The sequence below is a fragment of the Carcharhinus amblyrhynchos genome, chromosome 22, assembly GCF_965287045.1.
Source record: "Carcharhinus amblyrhynchos chromosome 22, sCarAmb.v2.hapA, whole genome shotgun sequence".
Lineage (NCBI taxonomy): Eukaryota > Metazoa > Chordata > Chondrichthyes > Carcharhiniformes > Carcharhinidae > Carcharhinus > Carcharhinus amblyrhynchos.
In genome coordinates, this window is record NC_137345.1 from 10,649,684 (window position 1) to 10,672,668 (window position 22,985).

At 44.2% G+C, this 22,985-nt stretch overlaps 1 protein-coding gene across 1 annotated transcript; it reads left to right on the forward strand.

Annotated features, from left to right (window-relative positions):
• The first annotated feature begins 1,969 nt into the window (after nt 1-1,969).
• Nucleotides 1,970-22,360, forward strand: LOC145357152 (uncharacterized). Its single transcript, XM_080210309.1, has 7 exons — nt 1,970-2,006; nt 5,023-5,334; nt 11,198-11,515; nt 12,886-13,003; nt 15,166-15,251; nt 20,151-20,203; nt 21,698-22,360. Exons 1-7 carry the CDS (start codon nt 1,970-1,972, stop codon nt 21,992-21,994), a joined length of 1,221 nt encoding a protein of 406 aa, XP_080066435.1. The 3' UTR covers nt 21,995-22,360.
• Nucleotides 22,361-22,985: the final 625 nt, after the last annotated feature.

Genomic DNA, 22,985 nt, shown 5'->3' on the forward strand with positions numbered 1-22,985 from the left:
AGGCAGCTTAAACAGATTTAACCATTGATATTCTCTTTCTCCACATCAAACCTGGACATTTCCAAATTTACTGCAAATTATCTGACACAAAGCATTCAATCTCATTCAAACAACTGTTCAAACCCCTGAATAACAAAGACGTTAGAACAGATCCTCCAATCCCCGTATCTTTGAGTCAATACTCAACACAGTGTTATCCGAGCACAGCCACAGAAAGGGGACAGGTTCAAGGAGAATAAAACTCAAATTCAAGCTTCTCAGACCCTTCTCCGAACTGGGGTAATGAAAAACACCAACAGACATGTTTTGAGCCAGAGTAGAATGAGGGAGGGGCAACAGGGAGATCAATGATTCCAATAAACCAGGGCCAAGAAACAGGTACAGGCTCCAGAGAGGCATTCCAAACTCAACTCCTGACTCTCATTCTCTTGATGTGACAGCAGAGAGTTAAGGTGCTTGATGGCAGAGGCTCGGAGTTTGGATCACCAAATGTGTCCAAGTGTTCCAGTGGAGTTTACCCAGAGTACCAGACACGTTTCCCAGTTCAGAGCACATCATCAGGTGGCACAGTGGTTAGCATTGCTACCTCACTGTGCCAGGGAACTGGGTTTGATTCTCTGCTTTGGTCACTGTCTGTTGTGGTGTCAGCATATTCTCCCATGTTTGCCTGGGTTTCCTCCCACACTCCGAAAGACGTACTGGTTAGGTGGATCGGTCATGCTAAATTTTCCCTCAGTGTACCTGAACAGGTGCCAGAGTGTGGCAACTAGGGAATTTTCACAGTAACTTCACCGCAGTGTTAATGTAAGCGTACTTGCGACTAATAAATATAAACCTAAACTTTAACTTTAGGTTCCTGCTGGGTCAATCAGACTCAATCTCTTCCCGTGTCTCGGAGTTTCCTCTTCAGATCAGGGAATTTACTTGGACATAGTGTGTCAAGACACACAGAGCTGATGGCTGGGGTTTAGTCAGTTTAATATTCCCATTGTTTGAAGAAAGTGCCATTCTCCAGTCTCACTCACCACCAAGTACATTAAGGGAAATACACAGCCCCATGTCAGGGTGGGACAGTAGCACAGAGGTTAGCACTGCTGCTTCACAGCTCCAGGGACCTGGGTTCAATTCCCAGCTTGGGTCACTGTTGGTGTCGAGTTTGCACATTCTCCCTGTGTCTGCATGGGTTTCCTCAGGGTGCTCCGGTTTCATCTCACAGTCCAAAGGTGTGCCGGTTAGGTTGATTGGCCATGCTAAAATTGCCCCTTAGTGTCCTGAGATGAGTAGGTTAGAGGGAGTAGTGGGTAAATGTGTAGGGATATTTGGCAGGGGGGGGGTAGGGCCTGGGTGGGATTGTGGTCAGTGCAGGCTCGATGGGCCAAATGGCCTCTTTCTGCACTGTAGGGTTTCTATGTCAGGGAGTTGAGAACAACTATCATCGCATTGGAACAGTTAGTCAATCACAATTTACTTACACCCAGAGTCTTCTCTCTGTGAATTGAGGTTCCTATCTGCCTCAGAACGCATTTATGTGTCTGGTAAATGGAACAATGGAGATTGTTCTACCTGACATCAAGGAGCTCAGATCTCCTCACCCTGACAGAATTGTTCCTCATCATCAACAACAAGATTGAGATTAAGCAAATAAAACAAAATATTAATAAAACATGCCTCACAATTCATTAGAAGGAATTAGCCTGAGCCACCAATAGCCACCTTCATATCGGTGCTTTATTTATTATTCTCTCAATACAAGCTGGTGTAATTCTTTTGTTAGGTATGACTGGAAAAGTTCAAGACCTTATGAGCCAGATTGCATTATTTGGCTCACTGTGGTTGCGTGACACAACTTCCTGCTGGCTCCTTCCCCTTTTAAAATTCCTTCTACAACTTATATTATATACTTATTTCAGTGTGAGGCACAGGAGCTGGGGGACTGACGAGAAGCACTGATCTGATCTCCAACAGAACGATGTGGATTTTGATTCTCCTCATTTCCTCTCTGCCCAGTGAGTAACAGCCAGAGCCGGACAGTCAGATAATCAGTGTTAGTTTAACTCCAGTCTACGGCTTATACAGCAGAGATGTTTAAATATTTGGAGAACTTGTAAAGGCACAAAAGGAAGTTTTGTGTTGCAGTGGGTGGAGTCTCTTTCTCTGAGCAGAAGCTCCAGGTTTGAGTCCTGCTTCTGTTATTGATGGGAATGGAAGGTGGACTCTAACAAGGCCAAACAGTTTGATTATCAATGTGATAACTGTTCCAATGCACTGGAGGCAGGCGGTAAGAGGGAGAGATACTCAGTCATGTCTTGATGTGGAGTGATGTCCCTCATGTGTTAATAGTTGTGAATGGGAATTAAGAATTTTTAAACAATCCAGGCAAGTAACATTTTAAAAATGGAAGCTGTTTTTAATTGGTAATCATTTGAAATATCTGTTGTGAAATACATACTGAAAAGCGCAATGGTAATAATCCTGTAAACAGAACTTGTCTCTAGTTTGCTATTGTTTCTGTTGTTGAATGTAAATTTGTAGAGACACGATTTTATGAGGGTCTGTCAGTAACTTTGTTCCTCTATAGTAGATGGTTGGTCTATGTTAGAACAAAGAGACCAAAGTTATGTACGGCCCTCCAAGCCTGTGCCAATCATGATGCCCTAACTCAAATAAATCCTTCTGCCCTTACTTGGTCTATATACTTCTATTACTCTTCCCTGCTCTTTTTCTTTCAATTTAGTCCTTTTAATTCTTTAATTTTTTAAACCGAATTTCCCTTTTCATTCCTGCCCATTTTAAGGGTGGCACGGTGGCACAGTGGTTAGCGCTGTTGCCTCACAAAGCCAGGGACCCGGTTCAATTCCGGCCTTGGTTGACTGTCTGGGTGAGGTTTGCACATTCTCTCCGTGTCTGCGTGGGTTTCCTCCGGGTGCTCCACTTTCCTCCCACACTCCAAAGATGTGCAGGTTGGGTGGACTGGCCATGCTAAATTGCCCCTTAATGTCAGGGGGATTAGCAAGGTAATTACTTGGAGTTATGGGGATTGGGGCTAGGCGGGATTGTTGTCAGTGCTGGTTCCATGGGCTAAATGGCCTCCTTCTGCACTGTAGGGATTCTCTGATTCTATGATTATCTAATTCTACATTGCAATGGAGTTCTTGATCAACGTCATCAACCCTCCACCATTTACATTAGATCTACCTTCTCACAAGCAACATCAAACTCCTAATCCCATCTTCTCCAAGCCTCTACTTTACTAATTCTATACATCAAACCTCCCCACAATGTGGTGTGCCTTCAGTTTACCAATCTGATGCAGATTATTTCATGTACGTATGGACAGACAACTGAAATGTGCTTCTGTCTGTGACAACCTTCATCTGTTCAATCCTTCTTCATTCTGACCTGATCTCTTTTCCATTACATTTTCATCTTTAATCCTTCCTGCATCTTTTCCGTTTTCTTCCTTTCCCTTGAGTCTTTTAATTGTTTGGAATCTCCATCCTGTCATTTACTATAAATTCTTTCCTCAAGAGTTCCTCTCCCAGTAAGGCCATTGGTCTAATAACTCTTCTAAAGCCCATTCCTCAGGCTGCTCCTCTTCTACTCTTGAGATCAATGTGGCAGGAATCTCACTTTTCTCGCTTTCCTCATGAATCATCTTGCCTGAAAAATCCTTCCTTTTGTTTTCTTACTATTCTTATCCTGACCAATAGGAAAGATTCTGTGTTTATTCCCCTCCAGGTTCTGCTCAGTGATCAGTCTCCAAGTTTCTGAACCTTCTCAGCTCTCTGCTTTTCTATGTTCTTGGTCGCCTGAACCTCCCCTTTCCAAATCCTCCTTCAGAATAGGCCACAGAAAACAAGGACAAGAGGTTGGAAATTCACTCGACTGTTTACGGTTCACTGTTTGAATTGGAGAAGACTCTCTGAATTAAGTTGCTGCTACTGTTTGAAAGGAAGAATTGCATTTCCATAGCGTTGTTATTGTAATGGAGAAAAAAGAATCTTTTTCCTCAAACAGCAACACAATAACGACTGAATAATCTCTTTTCCCGGCAAGATAAATATTGGTGAAGACACTCTGGAGAATTCGCCTGCTCCTCTTCACAATACCACCATGGGAAGGTTTACACCCACCGGGGAGGGCAGATCGTTTCATGATGGTTACCTGCTCAACTCCCACTTGCTGCGAAACCATTCACCACCCCATTCATTGCAAATTGTCACCTGACCTCCCCATGAAATCTGCATCATTCCCAACAGAACCTGCTTTCAAACTTACCACACTCCCATCATTCCACTGCCATCCTTCCAAGGGGTCTCATTCCCCCGCCCCTCCACCCCCCCACCCCTCACCACCACCCCCCGGGCCACCCATGGCCCCAATCCAGTTTCCCTGATTCATCCAAGTGTCCCAGGTTTCCAGTCTCCTCCTCAGCAGGCATCTAAATCGATACCTAAGGCCTCCGGCCATCCTCCAAGGCCACCAATCCTATGCACCATCACCAAGGTCGGCAATCTGAAATCCCAAACCCACCCAAGATCTGAAAACCCCCCTCCTGCCAGGATTTAATGTATGTGTCACATCCCACCCCTACTGCCTACACCACCTCTCAGGTTAGATCAAGGACCTCTTCGCTACTGCCATCTCCTGCGGGCTGCTCACCAACTAACTGCAAGTTGGACCTGTCAGGTAGTTTTGTTTCTTGGTCTGAAACCTCTTGATGATGTCTCACAATCACACTCTGGAGTGAAGGCCCACAGTGTGAGGCAGATCCCCAATTTCCAGACCCCCCACCCCATCCCTGTTCACCCAGGCCCTGTCAGTGGGTCAGGAAAATGCACCGAATATTTAAAAAAGAATAAATCCTTGAGAGAAATGCATTGGGACACCCTGAGACTGTGATAAATGTTTATATTAATGTTTATTTTCATTGCAAGCTAGGTGGAATTTAATTCATTAGAATGTATGTATTTGAATGAAGCAATTGTTTCCTGTTCGATTTCTGAAATGTTGTCTCCTCAGTTTCAGGTGCATTGTGGGCAAAAAAGGAAGTAAGAGGAATTGTGGGAAGAGCGATCACAATCGATTGTCACTATGGGGCAGAGTACCGGTCAAATGTGAAATATTGGTGTCACGGCTGGACTCGCCAGTGTGAGGTTATAGCAAAGACAAATTGGCAAAATGGCAGAATATCAATCACAGATAACAAGACACGAGGAGTATTTGTTGTCACTATGAAGGATCTTCGCTCAGGAGATGCAGGATGGTACAGCTGTGGAATTGAAACACCTGGCCTCGATCCATTGTATAATGTAAAACTACAAATATCTAACAGTACGTTATTCTCAGTGATTATCTTAATTACTCTCTCCTGAAATCTCTGATCGATGGCCAGAATTTTTTGTATAAAGATCAGACACATGCCCTATCCAAATGTGGATAAAATCAGACCCCGATGGCAATATGCCTTCGCTCAGTATCTCAGTCGCCAGATACATGAGCAAGTTGGAAGTGCGCCTGCCAGCCATCCAAAATTCAATTTAAATTCATTAAACATCAATCGTCCAGAACTTTAAGTTGTCCGTCTGCCTTTACAGTTGGCGGGCGGCCCAATTGGTCAGGTGACCTTTACATTTTAGCTGCAACCTCAATCCAGGGCGAAATGAAAGGTCAGGGTTCATATTAAAGTAACAATTGTGTCTGGGGCCTGAGCTGTGTGTGTGATTGCGCTGCCCTAACACTCACGGTATCGCTTTGACATTGATATTTTTCACAGGTCAACAGCTCCCTGAAGACAGCTCCACAGTGGCTTTTCCCCCATTCATTGGACAGCCAGAGTGAAACTGCACTCCGGGGCTGGGCTTTCGTACCTGGGCCCAGACTCGCTGAGCGCACACACACACACACAAACATACATACACACACACACACACACACACACACACACACACACACATTCACAAACATACACACACACACACACATACACGCACACAAACAACGAGCAAAAAATTCAGGCCATGCTTTTCTCTGGGAGGAAACATTGACAGTTCCGGTATCCCAAGGGTCCACTGCAGTGCAGACTCTGGCAGGTGGAGGCAGAAGTCGGGAAATCTGACTCACACAAAACCCAATTCCTGCTCTTTCCAACTTGTCACTGTGTCGGGTGTTTGCTTTCCAATTAAAACTAAAAGACAAAAAGCCCCATGCTGGATGCCTAATTTGTGGGTGGCACAGTGGTAGGCACTGCTGTCTCACAGCACCAGGCACCCTGGTTCTATTCCAGCCTTGGACAACGGTGTTTGCGCATTCTCCTCGTGCCTGCGTGGGTTTCCTCCAGCTGCTCTGGTTTCCTCCCACAGCCCAAAGATGTGCCGGTTAGGTAGATTGCCCATGCTAAATTGCCTCTTAGTGCCCCAAGATGTGTAGGTTAGAGGGAATAGTCATGGTTAAAGTGTGGGGTTACAGAGACAGGGCGGAGTGGTGGGCCTGGGTGGGAAGTGCTTTCAGAGAGTCCACACAGACTCGATCAGCCAAATGGCCTCTTCCTGCAATGCGGGGATTCTAAATCCCTGAATAGCCAGTCACTACTAATGGTGCAAATTATTCCAACATAATAAAATAGAATAAAAAGGGCTAGATGGCCTACTCCTGCTCCTATTTCTTATGTTCTTATGTTCTTATGTTCTAAATACACAGAACTTAACAGGATCCATAGGCCTGAATTATTGGAATAGTGTAGGGTCAGCCACACCGTTCGAAGAATGGCAGAGATCACACCCTGGTCTTTTTGTTTTGTTTACTTTATTCCAATCCAATCAAGTCAAATTAAAGCCAATTCAGAGTCCCAACAAGTTGGGACATTCCCGATCCAAGCTGACAAGACAGAGCTCTCACCTCCTGTCTTGGGCTCGATCTACTCGATCCAAGCTGATTGGATTAGGTGTGGCCCCTCCTCCAAGGCTTGATCTAATTTGCATCTTAGCCAAAAGGCCAAGATACCGCTTTAAAAAATTGCTTCAAATGAAGCTGAAATGTAACCTAAAGATTTCAACCAAGTGCAGCATGTCGATACTACACACTGGATCTTAGCCAAAAGGCTGAGAACCATAGAAAATTACAGCTCAGAAACAGGCCTTTTGACCCTTCACCCCAGTCTACTCCAGTTGCTCCACCTCAGATTAACATTAAGCAGCGTTTACGAGCGCTGCCCATTCGCCTTGAAGCAAGAGGTGCTGCATATTCAGGCGGGGGTGGGTGGGGAGGTTGGGGGTAAGTGGCGGTAACTCTGTCCTGGCTGCTGACTGTGCGGTGCTGGGGCAGGAGCTGCCCTATGGGTGGGGCAAGAGGGGTGGGGGTTCAGCACAGTCTGATGATAGTGCACAAGCACATGCGTGAAGTGGTGGTTGGGGGGGAGATAGAAAAATAGAAAATGACTTTGATCCTGAGCTGCAGGTCTGTTTGGGAAGATAATGAGCTGGCTTTTCACCAAATCACATTGAATTGCGAGCCCTCTAAAAATGCCGGTTGCTCCTAATTCCTGACCGCATCCCCAGTCTGTGAGATTTTAAGAGTTATTTTCAAGGGTCCTAACAATAGCCCACCGCTGCTTCCATTGGTGAGCAAGACACCTCCAGCTCCTCTGCCATGTTCATGCAACCTGGCCAGACCTTGAGGGAGGTTTGGTTTATTGACTGCCAGAAGGAGTCGCTAACCCCAGTCTGCATGACGGGCCCGTCGAAAAGTTGAGTTAAAAATGTTATCCCCATGCCCCCTTTGGCAAATCTCAATCCCTAACCATGCTCTAGGTTCCCTCATGAACCTTGTGCTCTTCTATCCAGCTCCATATGTCCTCATTCCTCCTCATTGCCAAGCTTTGCCCTTCCACCCACCCCCCAGTTGTGAGGAGTGAAGGATTGAGAGGACCTTGTGTTTTGATTTAAGCTGGGACAAAATTTCATGACGCTGAGCTGGGCATTTACGACAACCTCACCACCCCCACCCCCCCTTCCCCTGGCAGCAACTGTTGCTGCATTTCGACCTGGGTTGCCAGCCCAAACTCCAGCATTGACCTATCCCTCCGCCAGGCCAACGTCGCAACATCTCAACAATTAATGAGGGGGAGAAGAGAGAAAATGCTGGAAAATCTCAACAGGTCGGGCAGCATGTGTAAGGGGAGGAAAGAGCTGACGTTTCGAGTCCAGATGATCCTTTGAGGGTCGTCTGGACTCGAAACGTCAGCCCTTTTATTTAACTTACAGAGGCTGCCTGGCCTGCTGAGATTTTCCAGCATTTTCTCTTTTCTCCTCTTCATTAATTATTGAAATGTTGAGACGTTGGCCTGGCAGAGGGATAAGTGGAGGGACCCTTTGAAGGTTGTCTGGGCTCGAAACTTCAGCTCTTTTCTCTCCTTACGGAAGCTGCTGAGAGTTTTCCAGCGTTTCCTCTTTTGGTTTCAGATTCCAGCATCTGCAGTATTTTACTTTTATATCTTAATTAACGAAACGACTTCTTTTAATCATCAACCCTTCAATTCCTGTTTAGTTCTTTTGTGAAACTGAAATCTATTCGACTGACCTAAGCATCTTGGTGAATATGTGAGTCAGCCATCATATCAGGAAGCCTGATATTTACAGATTTTTACACTAACCTCCCCCGCTGGCTGGCTTTTATGTAAGGGGGAGTCAAATTGGAGGAAGGGGATTCCCTCTGAATTCGCATCCTTCCTGATCTCGCAGCAATTCTACATTTGGATAGGAAAGATCTCCCATGGAAAGCTGGTTCTTGCCCAACTCCAGGCATGGCAACTGCGTTGTGATGAACTGTCTGCGCTGCGGAATAATGCACACCTTATACAAGCTTTCCTCAGAGCGGGGCTGATTCCCTGTCTCCCCCCCAACCACCACTTCACGCATGTGCTTGTGCACTATCATCAGACCGTGCTGAACCCCCACCCCTCTTGCCCCACCCATAGGGCAGCTCCTGCCCCAGTACCGCACAGTCAGCAGCCAGGACAGAGTTACCGCCACTTACCCCCAACCTCCCCACCCACCCCCGCCTGAATATGCAGCACCTCTTGCTTCAAGGCGAATGGGCGGCGCTGGCAAACGCTGCTTAATGTTAAAATGCAGAAGGAGGCCATTCGGCCCATCGAGTCTGCACCCACCACAATCCCACCCAGACCCTCTCCCCATAGCCCTACTTATTTACCCTACTAATCCCCTAACACTAAGGGGCAACTTAGCATGGCCAATCCACCTAACCCACACATCTTTGGACTGTGGGAGGAAACCAGGGCACTTAGAGGAAACAGACACGGGGAGAATGTGCAAACTTCACACAGACAGTGACCCAAGCTGGGAATTGAAGCCTGGTCCCTGACGCTGTGAGGCAGCAGTGCCAAGTATTGTGCCACTATGCCACTCCATGCCACCATGATGCCCCATTTATGTGTGTTTGTCTGTGCGTGGTGTGTATGTATGTGTGTGTGTGTATCTGTATGTGTGTCTGCAGTCATATGTGTCTATGTGTCTCTTTGTGTATGTTATTTATGTGTTTGTGTGTGTGTGTCCGTCTGTGTGTGTCTGTTTGTGTTTATCTATGTGATTGTATAATTAAATGTTTTAACCTGAAATTTATTTTTAAAAATTACATTTTTAGTTTATTACAAGTAAATCTCCACTACCTAATTTCCTAAATGCTAGGCACACAGTAACAGAATTGAAATGTTGTGCAGGTGTGCAGCCCCTGGCAGTGAGGGGGAAGTGAAAGGGCAGGTGTTGTAACTTCTGTTCCTGAATGGGAAGGTGCTTCCCTCTACATTGCTATAATTAAACATATTGTAGAAAGGTTCTGCCTGCTGTGCGGTTTGACAGTGCGACGGACTGACATTCTATTTTCACTGTCCAAGATCAGTTTATGTTTGTGTTGTCTGTCTGTGCTGCATTTCTCTTTGGAAAGCTGGTTTGAAAATGTAGCATTTGATTGTGTTGATTACAAATCCCCTGATTGTCATATTAGCCCAGCATCAAACTAGTATTCTACGTCAAATGGAATATTTCTGGATAAAAAATGGGTCTGTTGCAATCAGCAAATTGATTGGACCCATTAAGTTAACCGGAAGCTGATGGTTTCTTGTTTTGGGTTTTACTAATTTTATTGGAAAACTGCCCATTTCAGAAGGTGCTTCCAGATTTGGTAAATAGATTTTTTATTGTACAGGAAGGCAAAGCAGCAAAAGCTCACACAATTCTGATCATCATTGACATACATTCAAAACTCATCGGTTGCCCCACTACACCAGCAGTGATCAGCTCAGGCCAGGGGCTCTATATGTTATCTGAGAGCACTAAGCATCAAATAACAATAGTTAAGATTGTAAGCCTGGACAAATGTATCTCAAGCCCTCAGTTAGCACATGCATTGAGTAAGCGAGTTCACAATACTCGACAGAGAAAGTTGCTGTGCTGTACGCCCCAGCACTCTCTCAGCCCATTTCCTGAAATACAGAATGGAGGCAGTTCTATTCTTCTCCCAGGGTTGTGTCACCCTTAACGAGGCTCACCCTGCTATGAAAATCTCTATTTTTTAAATTTTAAACAGGGACATCAATTCTATTCCAGGATGACACAACTCCTGTCTCACCAGAGTGTGAGACATATGTTAACGGCATTGTGTTGTTACAATCACGTAAATAAGGGTGGAAGCACTGCCCTCTTTTACTCATACTCGGTTGATAGTGGCAGGTTTTGAAATTTGAAAGAATGAATGTGCCAATTCAGTGTCCAAGCTTTAACTGTTTCCATGCTGATTTCACACACACACACACACACACACACACGCACACACACATACACACACATGCATGCATATGCACACACGCATGCACATGCACACACACGCTGGACTATGGAATTTCAGAGTAACTTCATTGCAGTGTTAATGTAAGCCTTACTTGCGACTGATAAACAAGCTTTAACTTTCAACTTTAACTTTCCTGGTATTCCTAACTTTCTGGACAACACAAACACACTTCCCACTACAAACCCTCGTTAAGCATTTGCCCCATGGAGACGTGGATGTGCTGGTGAGATTCCAACATGGCTGCCCCGGCTGAGATGCCGAAGGGATGAAATTCACAGAGTGTTTGATTTTTAGATGTTCACTCAGTTTCTGAATGTTTGTTTCTTCTCCACAGAACCCGTGTCTGTTCCTGAACTTAAATTTCTATCACCACCAAATGCTTCATGTTCTGGGGGCTCAGTGTCCGTCTCCTGTGAGTCTGTCCGGGGATCACTTCCCATTCGGTACACATGGTACGAAAAGACCCCGTCTGAAGATTCAAAGATCTCTGACACCAATAAACTGGATCTACATTGTCAACGCTTCACACAGCAACATCATCAATATTACTGCACAGCCTCAAATAACCAGGGAGAAAAATCCAGTAAAGTGGTTAAAGTGTCGGTTTTAAATACAACTGGGAATTGCAGTTATGAGATACAAAGCAACATTCGTAAGTGTTAGCTTTAAACTAACATTGAGGATAATGATTTTTATAATTAATGTCCATCCATAATAGTTACAAGTTAAGTAATTTGCAACTGACCAAATTCACTCTGTTTCATTTCTCACCCATTCCAAACAAAGTCACTAATTTGCAGTCTTCATGAAAAATGACATAAAATATCCCCAGACATGAAAAAATATGGTGGAAACTCGATCATCCCATGAAATGGAAATAGTTTTTAATTGCAGAGCCTGCAGAAACCTAAATGCCGCTTTGGAAGATGGTGTAAAAGTAAAGTCACCATCATCCCAGATGACCATAGGCTACTCTCCCCTTTGACGGGGTGAGTTGGCCAGCGGCGACTTAACCTGGGGGGGCCACCACATCTCAGACAAATGGTTCGGGATGCATATGGAATAGGCTTTTCTGTTCCTTTTTATCCAGCGGCATGCCAATACCACTCTAATCCCATAGGGAAAGTGTCAATGTCAAAATGAGTTCTATCAGGTTGCCCCTCAACCTCCGCTGTTCAAGCGAGAACAAACTAAGTTTCTCCAACCTTCCCTCGTAGCTAATGCCCTCCATTCTCAGCAATATCCTGGTAAATCTTTTCTGTATCCTCTCCAAATCCTTCTGGTAGTGTAGCAATCAGAATTGAACACTACATTCCAAGTGCAGCCTAACTAATGTTCTATAAAGCTGCAACATGACAATTTTTAAACTCAATGCACCCAGCCAATGAAGGCAAGCATGCTGTATGCCTTCTTGACTACCTTCTCCACCTGCATTGCCACTTTCAGTGGCCTGTGTACCTGTACATTCAGATCCCTCTGCCTATCAGCACCCTTAAGGATTCTACCATGTACTGCATATTTACCAACTGCATTCGACCTTCCGAAATGTATTACCTCACATTTGTCCAGATTCAGCTCCATCTGCCATCTCTCCGCCCAAGTCGCCAACTGATCTATATTCTGCTGTATCCTCTGGCGGTCCTCGTTACTGATATCTCAGAAAACTGACCCCACGTGATAAAAAAATGGCCATTCGCAATATCAGCAAGTGACAATTTAATATATTCATGTGAATATCCGGATTGAAGTGTACTATACTAAGCTCGTTCACTGGTGCATGAGTACCTGTGCACCACCAACTCTCAGATATGGGAAATAAAATGAAATTTCCAATAAAAATGGGCCACTGACAGATATTAGCCACCTCTCTACTGTGATCAGAGAGGGGAAAGTTACACAGCGATAAATTACACCAACCATGCTTTTCCTCAAGTACTGAAGTTCCGTTTCACAACAATGTTCTCTAAGTTGACTAGAAGTGAGAATGAGGTGAATCTGAATGTTATTCTTATGTTTCAACAGTAGCAAAATATTCATGTGAAGTTTCTACAACAGAATCACCAATTGTGACACATTCCACAAGTACAAATATAAATTCTACTGGCAACCACGATTTTTCAGAGTTGAAAAATGCTGAAAGGTACAATGTTCTCATTGAGGGTCTAATGATTGGTACTGTTTCTATGTGAGGAATGAAATGTTCTTTAAACAGTTGGACAAGTAATGTTTGAGCATCTGCAATGTGTTGGCTGTGAGATGGTGTTTCGTTCATGGTTCACCTTGATTACCTCAGTCTAACCTCGTGGTGTAGAAACAAAGAAACATAGAAAACAGAAGCCGGAGGAGGACATTTGGCCCTGCGAGGCCGCTCTGCCATTCATTGTGATCATTGCTGATCATCCAACTCAATAACCTGATCCCACCTTCCTCCCATATTATAGACACCTTATGCCTCAAGTGCAATATCTAATCGCTCCTTGAAAACACTCAGGGTGGGATTTTCTGGCCACGCTCGCCCCAAAGCTGGAGGTCAACGGACTTTGCGTGGTCCGTATCCTGCCTGCTACAACTCCCGTGGTGGCGAAGTGGGAAAATTCAACCCTCAATGTGTTGGCCGCAACTACTTTCTGTGCTAGCAAATTCCATAGGCTGCCCACTTTCTGAGTGAAGATAATTCTCCTCACCTCAGCGCAATCTGTATCCTCAGGCTGAGAGCCCCACCATTGGAAACATCCTTCTTGGATCTACTCTGTGTAGCCCGCTTAGAATTTTATAGGTTTCTATGTGATGATGAGTGAGTTGTGCTTACCAAACTTACCTTGCCGCTATTTACACCGACAGAATACTTGCTAGTGACGGGGCAGAATTAGACCGATTTGTCCGCGCAGCCCTCGGAATCACTGCTCCATCTTGCAGCACTGGGGTCTAATTCCCACATTATTAGCTTGAGCTGTCTACAATCAGCAGCACAATTGTACTCTGATGTGAACACTGAGAAATTGGGTCTTTGAAGTTACCATGGTGATAAAGAGTAAGCACCAACTAAATGTCAAACAGAGACTGTTGGAAACAGACAGCCCATAAATCCTCATCTGTGGAGATAATAGACGCATTTGTCATTTGGGTGTGGACACTTGTTCAGAATTCTAGTCCACACCTGAACCTAAACAGGTCCATTCACCCCACAGATGCCAACTGACCTAATGAATGTTTCCAGAAACTTGTTTTTCATTCACATCTCCTGCACATGCAATGAATTTCCTTTTAACCAGATCAGCATTGAGAAGAATTGAACTTTTATGGATTTTGTGTAATGATATTGGCCAGAATTCTCCCAAAAAAATTCTAAGTGTCGAATACACGTCAAAACTGGATTAATTCACATTGGTTTATTCAGTGGGAGTTCAGAGAAGAATCTCCCACGCTCTGTGCACTGCAGAGGCCACCGGTGTGAGGATCATTAAAAGCCAGGGGGCAGGGCCTATCCCCGCTGGAGAGGCTGAGATCAGCGTGCTGAGTGGGCCACTGCGCATGCGCCGATCTCAGCACTGGCAGGTCGGCGCATGCATAGTGGCCCCGCTCTACCGGCCTCCCGACTGCTGGCCAGCTCAATTGCTAGCAAATTCCGTGAGCCCCCGCGATGCCTGCTCCCCGCACCCCACCCTGGCCTGATCGCTGGCCCCCTGGCCGTACCCAGTCCCAGCCCTGGACCCCCCTTCTTGGCGCGCCCCGATCTCCAGTACCCTTCCCCTGCGGTGAAATTTCCTGAATGTATGAAGCAGGGAGCAGTGTTGCGCTGTCACCTCCTGCATCAGAGATTGTGACTTCACTTCCCTTCCAAAGGACGTGTGCATTAACTCAGTTAACACTCCAGTGCCATACTGAGGGAGTGCTGTGCTGTTAGAGTGTCCCCCTTTTCAGATATGATAAATCCAGGGCCCCATCCCTTGCGCTCTCTGGTGGATTTAACAGATCCCTTAGTGACATTCATAAAACAGGGTGATTTTCTCTGGAGCCTGGAATAATATTTAGTCCTTAAGCAATATCATTAAGCAAAACAATTTATCTATTTATCTAATTGTTGCTTGTGAGAGCAGGCTGTGTGCAAATTAAATGCCAGGTTTGTCACGTTACAACAGTTCCTGTGCACCGAAATGATTTCCTTGTCTGTAAAGTGCTTTGAGATGTCGTGAGGGAATTAAGACAACTTTATAAGTGCCTTCCTTGAAATATTTCTTTAACCAAATAGTCATGAATCAATTGTGAACCTGCATTGACCCTTTCCCATTCTTTGTATCACAGTCTGGTTTTTATTGTGGTCGGGGTGCTGGGAGGCATCCTTGTTTTGTTCGCTGTCACTCTACTGTTGTACCTGAAGATCAACAAGGGTGAGTTTCTATACCTCTTTAATCATTTCATTTTATATCAGTAACTTGTCGCAGAATATATAGTTTGTTGTATCAATCAACAATCACCTCTGATCGTCACATTCTCATTCGAGTCGACACATATTGAACATGGAAGCATAATTAAGTTGAGTCTTGCTGGAAATGAGACATGAGGCAGAATTCTCCCATCTGGGACTCAGGCCGGAATTCTCTGACCGTTCACACCCTGCTGCCGCTGCCAGCAAGAAGAGGGAATTTGGAGAATCCCAGCAGTGGGCAAGGTCCGAGAATTTGACCTGAAGTCTGGTGGTGGGGCTGGTACAGGGAGTGTTTCCCACTGAGGGTAACAACAGGAAACGACACCGTATCTCCAGGCTCCGAATGCATTAATTATACAACCAGTGATTTAGCACTGCATTCTGTGGTGAGGGGTGGGAGTGTTGGCTACGATAGTGCACCTCCTTCATCATGTTTAAAAAGTGCCCCGCGTCACTGGCCCACTGTGGAAGAAATAAGGTAGACCTCCTGAAGAAAGGGGCTGAAACTGGAAAAGATGGATCTCCAGGAAGTTAGATCCAAAGGTAGTGGAGTCTAAAACTAGAGGACATAGGTTTAAGGTGGGGGGGGGAGAGATACAAAAGGGCCCAGAGGAGCAGTTTTTTCACAAAGACGGTGTTGAGTGTCTGGAACAAGTTGCCAGAGGTAGTCGTAGAGACGGGTACAGTTTTGTCTTTTAAAAAGCATTTACACAGTTACATGTGTAAGATGGGAATAAGGGCCAAACGTGAGCAATTGGGACCAGCTTCGTTTATGGAAAAGTTGGGCCAAAGGGCCTGTTTCCGTACAGTAAATATCTATGACTCTGTCACTCCGAGGCTGGAAGATGGACCTTTTCAATGACACTAAAGCTCCACCTGAGAGATATCCCGGTTTCTCACTGCCCAGACGTGTTATGGACCAGTGTGTTTTCCCATTGGTTTTGCAGAGAATCGGGTGTTAGGGTGGGGATTCTATTCAAGTTTTCACCTGCATCCCATCAGCAGGATGCAGTCCAGTTTTACACCAGCCTCCAGTGGGATCCCAAGATAAGCCATGGCTGGCACTAGCAGGAGATCCCATGGGGAATTCACACAGCTGTGAAACTGATCTTTGAGCCAGACTTCTCCTCCTTCACTTCCTCTACTGATGAACCCGCATGGGAGAATTCATGCTGTCAAAGCAATTAATACTCCTTTTTCAAACAGTATAAATTGTTGTTCCATTTACTGTTGGTATCCTTGTGAGCTATCCTGACAAGAGCAAGATGAAAAGAATCAACAACGTGCCTCTTTTTTCAGCAGTACACAACCTCCGTCCCACCAAACAACATCCTGTTTTTGAGTAACAACAAATAATATTGAATTTTGTATTAATAAAACTCTACATGGGTTTAGAATGATGGCAGGAAATTATTTGGTCAAAATGTGATAGATCAGCTTTGGTCTTTCAACTGTAAGACTGAATTTCTGTGATGTAGCCATTGTAATTAGAAGTTAAGGATTTAATATGTTAATCTCCTCCCATTTAATCTAATTATTATAATCCACAATCAAATCCAGGACAGATACTTTTTTAAAGGGTATTAGTTTGTAAGTTAGACTATTAACATTGAAATGTTTACTGTATATTCAAGTAAAGTTAAAGTTTATTTACTAGTCACAAGTAGACTTATATTCACGTCGCAATGAAGTTACTGTGAAAATCCCCTTGTCGCCACACTCCAGCACCTGTTTGGGTACACTGAGGGAGAACTTTTATTTATTCATTGATGGGAAATGTGCATCATTGGCTGGCCAGTATTCATTGCCCATCCCTAGTTGCCCGATGGCAGTTGAGAGTCAACCACATTGCTATGGGTCTGGAGTCACATATAGGACAGACCAGCTAAGGACTGCAGATTTCCTTCCCTAAAGGACATTAGTGAACCAGATGGATTTTTCTGACAATTGACAATGGTTTCAAGGTCATCAGTAGATTCTTAATTCCAGATTTTTCTTTTTAATTCAAATTCCACCGGCTGCCGTGAACGGGATTCGAATCTGGGTTCCCCACAACATTAGCTGGTTTCTGGATTAATAGTCTTGCGATAATACCACTAGGCCATTGTCTCCCCTAAAGCATAGCCAATTCACCTAACCTGCACATCTTTGAATTGTGGGAGGAAATCGGAGCACCCAGAGGAAACCCGTGCAAGCATAGAGAGAACGTGCAAATTCCACACAGACAGTGACCCAAGCCGGGGATCGAACCCTGGTCCCTGGCACTGTGAGACAGCAGTGCTAACCATTGTGTCACCATGCCACCCCCTAGTAGTTACTAGGTTCTCTCTAGAATTGAATGGTGTTGCAGTTTTCTGTTTAAATCGGCATTGTTGAGTTGCTTGCTTTGCTATTTGCTGAGCGAATGGACTTTCTTGCTCTCAAATGAATTAGAACTTCCCCACCTTCAACTCCCAGTGTGGTGTCAACAGACACCCTAAACTGAGGCCCCAATTTTAACTTCCTCTTAGAGGGATTTTAGTGAGTAAATATTGGGCCTCTAATTTCTGTGACAAATTGTTAGACCTTCCAACAATGGCATATGTACTAGGAAACAAAAGGGAAAATGTTGGAAAATCTCAGCAGGTCTGGCAACATCTGTAAGGAGAGAAAAGTTTGACGCTTCAAGTCCAGATGACCCTTTGTCAAAGCCTTTGACCCTTTATCAAAGTTGAGCTTTGACAAAGGGTCATCTGGACTTGAAACATCAGATCTTTTCTCCCCTTACAGATGCTGCCAGACCTGCTGAGATTTTCCAGCATTTTCTCTTCTGGTTTCAGATTCCAGCATCTGCAGTAATTTGCTTTTATATGGAACAGGAACTTGTTTTCTGGACTGATTTGTTCATTCTTGGTGTCATTAAATCCTAATCACACAGGAGTTAATGTTCACATTCACATCCTGGGCATTAGACTGAAAGAGCGCTATGTAGAAATGAATAGGGTGAATATCGGGTGACCTTTCTGAGACAATCAGCTCTGTCAGAGTGAATAGGGAAAACTTTTCTGTTCAGCCCACCACAGGAATCGCAGTGGGCGAGGGGCGGATCATGGAAAGGTCTGTTGACCTTGGGCGGGATATTCCGGTTTCAGGGCAAGGACAGTGGGAAAATCCTACCCAATGCCACATGCTGGTGGCATGGTCGCGAGGGTCTGGTATACATGATCTATTTTATCTAGAAAGACTGTAGTCTTACTCTGGAAAATGGGAATAAAATGAAGATTCAAGAATTGGTTGAAAGGAAACTGATAAAGATTCAGTTGCACTGAGGACACTTGATGTGCAGATTAGCCTCATAGCAGGGTGGAATGATATTTATTTAAGTAAAGTGGTGAACAATAGGACATAGAATTATAGAATTAATGACAAAGAGGTTAGGAGTTCAAAAGGAGAAGTAAGAATTAATGTCATGTTTACATGCTACAAGTGTGACTGACAAGGCTACTTGTTCAGATAAGGCAAGATCAAAGAGGCATACATCTATACATAAGTTTCAGGGTTAGTCCTGCACTGGAGGGACCATCTGACAAGTGATCAGTACCCAACTAGAAACAGAGTTCCCCAAAAATAAGATTTAATCCTGCAGACTGCAGTTTTAAACCCCAGAGGTTTCACACTGAACTAGGCGAAAAGTTTCCCAAAGGAAAGACACAGGTCATGGTGGTAATTATTGATGGAGTTTATGTTAAAACCTGATGTGGAGATGCCGGCGTTGGACTGGGGTGGGCACAGTAAGAAGTCTCACAACACCAGGTTAAAGTCCAACAGATTTATTTGCTAGCACGAGCTTTCAAAACCTATGAGATGTTGTTTTGAGAAAGATATATTCTCAGATTTTAGGGAAGAAGATAGATTTGAAATGGAGTTAAGTCAACTATCTTGTTTGTGTGTATCCATTATTGCAATTAATTATAATCTTTGCTCTGTATTGTCGCCTTTCTTGTTGTGCATTTTATAGTTTAATAAACTTTCTTTTGTTTGAATGGTTACAACAAGACTGGACTTTTCCTCACTTCATCTCTTGCCTCACAGAATCACAAAATGAACAGTTAAGAACCAACGTTCCAAGTTTCCCTTCTAGAATTTCGGATGCCCTGGCATTTAAAATCATCAGGATTCGTAACATGTTGAACTGGTTTATTAACTCATATATGTAAGATAGGTTACAGAGCTGTCATGTCTCTCCTAAATGTAGACTGCTCCTCCTCTTTCCTGAGGAAATAACATGGGACCGCTGACGTCATTGATAAAACATAGTCTACACCAGTCATTAGCATAGCTAATCCATTAACCTATCGCATTACAAATACAAACTCCATTTGACAAGATTCTTTGGGATAACATTCAAACCAGATTTGATTTAATTTAATTTTTATTGCCACATGTATTGGCATACAGTGAAAAATATTGTTTCTAGTGCGCTATAAAGACAAAGCTTACCGTTCGTAGGGAAGGAAATGAGAGAGTGCAGAATGTAATGTTACAGTCATAGCTAGGGTGTAGAGAAAGGTCAACTTAGTGCAAGGTAGGTCCATTCAAAAGTCTGACACTGCAGGAAAGAAGCTGTTCTTGAGTTGGTTGGTATGTGACCTCAGACTTTTGTATCTTTTTCCCAACAGAAGAAGGTGGAAGAGAGAATATCCGGGGTGCGCGGGGTCCTTAATTATGCTGACTGCTTTGCCAAGGCAAAGTGCAGACAGAATCATTCGGGAATCAGTATAGATCAATGGAAGATTATGCACATTTGCAACTCGAGATCAATTTAGAGGTTTTAAAACATTCCTGTTGTTGCTCTTTCAACAGTTATATTGTCATTTTTCAGGTTCAAGTGGCATTCTAAGTCATCAAAGAGACGAGACTCTTCATGATAATCAGGTAAGGATAATAAATATGAACATTAATAATGTTAGGAAATGGGCAAAGTTGGATGAATTAACTGGGAACTTACACCAGGAATAGGCCATTCGGCACAACTGCCTGATACTAGTTTTGATGCTCCGTATGAGCCTTTTGTCATCCCTATCAGCACATCCTTCAGTTTCTTTCTTCCTCAAATGCTTTTGTTGAAATGCAGCAAAGTTATTTGACTCAATTCATCCCCCAGGAAGAAATAAGGAAATCAAAAGAAACACCAAAGAGTATCAGAATCATAGCATCTCTAGAATGCAGAAGGAGGCCATTTGGCCCATTGAGTCTGCGCCGGCAACAATCGCACCCAGGCCCTATACCCAGAACCTCACATATTTACCTACCAGTACCCCTGACACAAAGGGAGAATTAATCATGGTTAGTCAACCTAACCCACATATCTTTGGACTGTGGGAGGAAACCCACGCAGACACAGAGAGAATGTGCAAACTCCACACAGGCAGCCACACAGAACGTAAAATTTATTACCATAATAGTTACCATAAATGCATTCAGAAGGAAGCTGGATAGACGAGTAAGGAATAGAAATATATGTTGAACGGGCGCAATCAAGATCATGGAATCATTGAATCCCTACAGTACAGAAAGAGGTCATTCAGCCCATTGAGTTGACTCTCTGAAATAGCATCTTACCCAGGCCCACCCCCCTTGCCCTATCCTTGTAATCCTGTTCATTTACAATGGCCAATCCACCTAATCTACAGATCTTTGGCCACTAAGGGGCAATTTTATCATGACAAATCCACCTGCACACCTTCGAACTGTGAGAGGGAACCGGAGCACCCGGAGAAAACCCATGCAGACACGGGGAGAATGTGCCAACTCCACTCAGCCACCCAAGACCGGAATCAAACCCAAGTCCCTGGTGCTCTGAGGCAACAGCGCTAACCACTGTGTCACCGTGCTACCCAGTATTGAGAAGAACAACAATGGAAAGTCACTTTGGCATGATTTTTCAAAACTCATTCATAAGGTGTGAGCGTCATTGGCTGGGCCAGCATTTATTGCCCAGCCCTAATTGACCTTAACTGAGTGGATCACTATGTTATTGCAGAGGGCATTTAAGAAACAACCAATTGTTGTGGCTCTGGAGTCACCAGTAGTTGGTAGATCTCCCTCCCGAAAGGACATTTGTGAACTAAATATTATTTTTAAATGACAATTGATTCAATGTCATCGTAAGAATTTTAATTCCATATTTTTGCTGAAATCACCATCTGCTGTGGTGAGATTCGAACTAGAATCTCCAGCGAATGACCTTCAGTAATACTATAGTCGTACAATACTATATGGCTGCAATTGCTTGTTGCTGTGCTGTAAATATCTTTAAACAATTTGCAATACTTCATAACCTGATTTGTAATAATTGATAAATAATTTCCTTCTCAAGCCATCAATCAGGTTGATCCGAAATAAATGTGATTTTTTTTGTTATTTTAGCAGTCGGCAGCAATGGAAGAGAACATTGTGTATGCAAAGGTAAACCGCACTCAAAAGAACACAGCAGGAACTGCCCCATTGGGTAATGATGAAATCACATATGCAGCAGTGCAGTTTCAGAAGAATGCATCTACACGGAGAGGTGAAGTGTCACGTCACTCAGTTAACAACACAGACAGTGTCATCTACAGTGCCATCAGTATTCCGAGCCAGCCACAACGGAAAAATCCAGAAACTCCAAGACTGGACACTCCACAGGAATCCGAAATGACAACTTATGCTAACTTCACTCGTTAGGAAAACCGTTCCTGCTGCTTACTGCTCCTTTCTTTGGATATCAGTTCCATTCAATTCCTTCTGCCTTGAGTTGCCCACTTACTTACTTTTGTCCAATTCCTTCTGGAACTTTGGGATTATTCCAGGCATTCCCACTCCTCCTCCCAGTTTGGTATCATCAACAAATGTAATCAATTCACCTGGAATTTCTGAGTCCAGGTTAATCAATTTAGAGAGAGTGGTCCCATGACCAAGGCTTGCCGCACCCCATTCAATAACTCCAAAGATGTGCGGGTTAGGTTGATTGGCCACGCTAAATTGTCCCTTTAGGCTAAGGAGGATTAGCAGGGTAAATAGGTGGGGTTTTGAGGATAGGGCTTAGGAGGATAGCCATCGGTGTACACTTAATGGGCCAAATGGCCTTCTGCTGCACTGTGGAATTCTATAATCCTACGAATAGTCACCCCCTCAAAGACACCCAACTCCCCTGATAGCACTTTCACCTCAGATTCATAGGTGCCAAGTTCAAGTTCCATTCGAGCGCTTGGTTGCAAAATTTGTATGTTGACACTCCACTCCAGTATTCTACTGTAGATGATCATCGTGGTTACCTTGGTTTTTCACTTGAGGTGAGCTTAAAAATAAAGTTCATACAGTCAGGATAGAATGGGAGAAAATAATTGATGAAGTAACAGAATGGGAGATGGGGTGATCCCAGTGGTGATCCAGGCACCCACGAGGGTTACAACCCTTCAGTGTTGGCCTGGAATCTCCAGGGATTCAAGATGAATCTCCAGGACACTGTCAAGTGCGTCATCCGGACAGTTTCACTGGAGTTCAGACAAATGAGACGGGGATCTCATAGAGACTTGTAAAACTCTAACAGGACTAGACAGGGTATGGAGGATGTTCCTGATGGTGAAGAAGTCCAGAACCAGGGGTCACAGTCTGAGGATTTTGGGGTAGGTTGTTTAAGACGGATGTGAGGAGGCATTTCTTCACCCAAAGAGTG

What these genes read in the sequence shown, in the direction of transcription:
- LOC145357152 (XM_080210309.1), top strand. Translation starts at nt 1,970, where the DNA reads ATGTGGATTTTGATTCTCCTCATTTCCTCTCTGCCCA. An exon ending in CCTCATTTCCTCTCTGCCCA is followed by an intron (nt 2,007 to 5,022) that starts GTGAGTAACAGC and finishes TTGTCTCCTCAG; the next exon opens with TTTCAGGTGCATTGTGGGCA. An exon ending in AGACTCTTCATGATAATCAG is followed by an intron (nt 20,204 to 21,697) that starts GTAAGGATAATA and finishes TTGTTATTTTAG; the next exon opens with CAGTCGGCAGCAATGGAAGA.